This window comes from Hipposideros armiger, unplaced genomic scaffold (genome assembly GCF_001890085.2).
Source record: "Hipposideros armiger isolate ML-2016 unplaced genomic scaffold, ASM189008v1 scaffold_182, whole genome shotgun sequence".
Lineage (NCBI taxonomy): Eukaryota > Metazoa > Chordata > Mammalia > Chiroptera > Hipposideridae > Hipposideros > Hipposideros armiger.
The window spans coordinates 181,364-185,686 of NW_017731532.1; the positions used below are offsets into that span (position 1 = coordinate 181,364).

General features: G+C 35.9%; 1 protein-coding gene across 1 annotated transcript in view; it reads left to right on the forward strand.

The window, feature by feature from the left end:
- Positions 1-3,595, forward strand: part of MSH3 (mutS homolog 3) — a 93,793-nt gene extending 90,198 nt beyond the window's left edge. Inside the window, exons 19-20 of the mRNA XM_019652581.1 lie at positions 3,043-3,154; positions 3,518-3,595. Of these exons, the coding sequence (XP_019508126.1) occupies positions 3,043-3,154; positions 3,518-3,595 (190 nt within the window). The remainder of the gene's footprint in view (positions 1-3,042; positions 3,155-3,517) is intronic.
- The last annotated feature ends 728 nt before the right edge of the window (positions 3,596-4,323 follow it).

Genomic DNA, 4,323 nt, shown 5'->3' on the forward strand with positions numbered 1-4,323 from the left:
AGATTTTACAACAAGTGGGAGATGGAAGACTAAACTGCATTTTTGCCATATTTTACTGTTTTACTTCTGTAAAGGGAAGAACGTGTGTCAAGCTTGTGAATGGTTGCATAAAGTTGACGGTAACAATGCTCCACAAGCACGTCAGTGCCAACTATGGTTCATGAAATTCTATGCTGGTGATTTTGATCTCAATGGTGCTTCTCGGTCAGGGAGGCCCACTGAAGTTGACGATGACAGAATAAAGGCATTGATTGAGTCAAACCCACGTTACACGACACGAGAGATTGCAGAAACATTGAACATCCATCATTAAAGCGTTCATGACCACCTGAAGAAACTGGGATACATAACCAAGCTCGATATTTGGGTTCCGCATGAACTCAAAGAAGTTCATTTGATGGCGCATATAAAAATCTGCAATATGCTTATTAAATGTGAGGAAAACGATCCTTTTTTGAAGCGACTGATAACTGGTGATGAGAAGTGGATTGTTTACAACAATGTGGTGCACAAATGGTCTTGGTCCCGACGTGATGATTCACCTCAAATGACATCGAAAGCAGACATTCATCAGAGGAAGGTTATGCTCTCAGTGTGGTGAGATTTTAAAGGTGTCGTGTTTTTTGAGCTCCTACCAAGGAACCAAATCGATTAGAATGTGTACTGTTGACAATTGGACAGTTTGAATGAACCCATCATCCAGAAACATCCAGAGCTTGTTAATTGTAAAGGAGTTGTGTTCCATCGAGACAATGCGAGACCTCACACAAGTTTGATCACCCGTCAAAAATTATTGGAGCTTGGATGGGATGTGTTGCCACGCCCACCATACTCGCCTGACCTTGCACCATCAGACTTCCACTTGTTTTGCTCTCTTCAAAACTCCTTGCATGTTATAACGTTTTATTGAGATGAGGCTGTAAATCAGCACCTTGTTCAGTTTTTCACAAATAAAGACAAGTCCTTCTATGAATGAGGAATTATGAAGCTCACTGAAAGACGGCAAAAGGTTATCAAACAAAACGGGCAATATACCATTGATTGATTTTTGTCACTAACTAGCCGTGTACTCTTATTTAAGTCTTAGGTATCCTTATATAAAGTTGTAAGAAGAAAAGTTATGAATTAGTAAATGGGATAAATCTTAAAAGTTGTAGAAATTCTTTATTGAGATGTAGTTTTGGCAAAAAGTCTCATCTGAGGAGTAAAACTATATTCCTTGTTACATCACTGTAAAACTATGTGATCAATTCCTAGACCCATCAGAAAATTAACAAACAGTTTTAGAGCATCTACTATATGCAAGTTTGGTCCCAGATTTTTCAGTTTGATGCTTCTCCTTGTTCTTTTGGCATCTTCCTTGTGATATATGATTGTTGGAAAAGTCAGACGTATTTTTTCTGTTTTTCATTGCAAAAATGCGTCATGACTTTTCCGACAACTATATATATATATGTATATATTTATATATAAATATATAAATAAATTGACCCCTTGATTTGCATAAGTAAAATCTGAATCTTTCTTTTAGGTATGTTTTTCAGTGTGTAGACTTTGTTTCAGACAGGCATGGGTTTTTGAATGGTAGCTTGGTTTTTTAATAGCTGATGTTAAGCAAATTAACATTTCTGATCCTCAGGTTTTTTTTAAAGATTTTATTGGGGAATTGCGGAGGGCGAACAGTGTTGGGGAATTGGGGAAGGGGAACAGCCAAGTTGTTGTCCTTCAATCTTAGTTGTGGAGAGCACAGCTAGCTCAGCTCCAAGTCCAGTCGCCATCTGGTTGCCTATGGGCAGCTCAGGGCAGCTCAGCTCAAGGTGCCATGTTCAATCTTAGTTGTGGGTGTGTGTAGCCCATCATCCCATGTGGCAGTCGAACCAGCAACCTTGTTGTTAGGAGCACATGCGCTCACCAGCTGAGCCACTCTGCTACCTGTTGACAGCTCAGTGGCAGCTCAGCTCGGACACAGCTCACTGGCCCATGTGGGAATCGAACCGGCGACTCTGTTGCTCAGAGCTTGCACTCTTAACCAACTGAGCCACTCCGCCGGCCCATAATTTTTTTTTTATTTAAACATTCACTGAATTTTTAAATCACATCTCATACAATGGAATATTACTCAGCCATAAGAAAAGATGAAATACTGCCATTTGTGACAACATGGATGGGTCTTGAAATGATCATCTTAAGTGAAATAAGTCAGATAGAAAAAGTCAAGAACCATATGACTTCAATCACATGTGGGATATAAAACTGAAAGCAACAAATGAATAAGACAAACAAAAACTCATAGACACAGACAACAATTCATTGGTTACCAGAGGGTTAAGGGGGAGAAGGGGTGGTGGGAGTCGAAAAAGGGGGTCAAATATATGGTGATGGAAGGAGAACTGACTCTGTGTTGTGAACACACAATGCGATATATAGATGATGTATTACAGAAATGTACACTTGAAACCTGTATAATTTTACTAACCAATGTCACCCCAATAAATATAATAAAAAAATTTTTTTTAAAGTACCAAAAAATACCAAAGACCATAAAGATGTTTTAAATAAACAGAATATGAAAATTTTAAGACAGGATGTCCCCAAGTCCAACACATGATTTATAGTAATGTAACAATTAAATGTAGAAATAATATTACATGATTTTCTTTATTATGCTTATTACTGAAAATGATTTAAGTAGCAATAATCTGAACTATAATTTTTATTAATGAAAATATCTTAGAGAATCATAGAAATATAAAAAATAAAAAGGATCTTTTAAAGGTAGATCTCAGTAGTGGAGCCATAGCAAGAATTTGCTAAAGTTTGTGCTTCAGAGCACTATTATTATAATTGTCTTCCCAATTCTTATTTTATAATTAAAATTTAACTTTTATACTCAAAGCCTTAATCTGGATATATGTACCTAAAGTCCATATTTAAGATTTTGTTGTTTGACAGGCAGGCCACAGAAATGTTCCATGCTATCTTAAAGATTTTTTAAAATGCTGTTTCCAAGCCTATAAGTTAAAACATGCTTGTTTTTTACAGACCAACCGTACAAGAAGAAAGGAAAATCGTAATAAAAAATGGCCGGCATCCTGTGATTGACGTGTTACTTGGAGAACAGGACCAGTATGTTCCCAATAGTACAAATTTATCAGTAAGTAGTACATTATACCAAAAAATAATTTAAAGGGGATAACTTTGATCACAAACTTTTAAATACCAAATAATGTTTTTAAAATTTACCCAAGTTTTAATTTTGGCTTTAAATGGACTAATCCTTTGCTATAGTTTTATATTTACTGCCAAATATGGAGTTGGTGCTGTTTCTAATGAAAGATGATCTATAGAGGAAAAGATTTATCAGCTAAAGGATTAATCTTAATTAGTTATCCTAGGTAACCTAGTAAAAATGTTTTATATTTATAAATGCCCACAAATGCTAATGGGGTAGAATTATACTGTGATTTTGCAAATTCCTATTAGTGTATTGTGATGTATGCATTGTTTTGTGTTCCAGTACATTCAGATGTTCTGTGAAAGAATCAGAGATGCTTCGGCTGATTTCATTGATGAGAATTTTTGTCATGTGGGCTAGAGTTCTCTAACAGAACATTAATGATCCTAAATATTCATTCATTTATCACTGCCTATTTAACCCCAGGCAGTGAAGCAAGTATTAGGACAGAGAGTGGTAAGCAAGACAGAAATATTTCCTACCCGCAGAGAGCTTTCAGTCTAGCAGAGAAGACAAGCTATTCCCATATAGCTCAGAATGATTCATGTCCAGGGCAGGCTGGCGCAGGGTGGCAAGAGATTATATTACCAAATTCAGAATGTTGTGCAACTTACCACTTATAAATTGTTTTTTTCTAGAATTTCCCATTTAATATTTTCAGACCTCTGTTGACCACGGTAGCTAAAACTCTGGAAAGTGAAATGGCAGATAAGGGGATACTACTGTACTAGCAAGAGAGTGACTGAAGCTGGGGAAAAATGTGAACTTGTGGGAGGGTATGTGTGTGTGTGTGTGTATATGTGTGTTATGGTAGAGTTATGTTGTCAAAGATAAACAAAATCATATGCTAATTAAAGCATTAAGGGTAGTTTTATTCAGTTGGGTAAAGAGTCCAGCATGAACTGAACTCATTTTCAATTTGTGCACAGTGACTGGGCATTTTATTATTATTATGTTTTTAAAGATTTTTTAATAAAAATATAACTAATATACAATATTATATTAGTTTCAGGTGTACATCATAGTTATTCAACATTTATATATCTAAAGAAGTGATCACCATGATAAGTCCAGCAACTATCTGACAC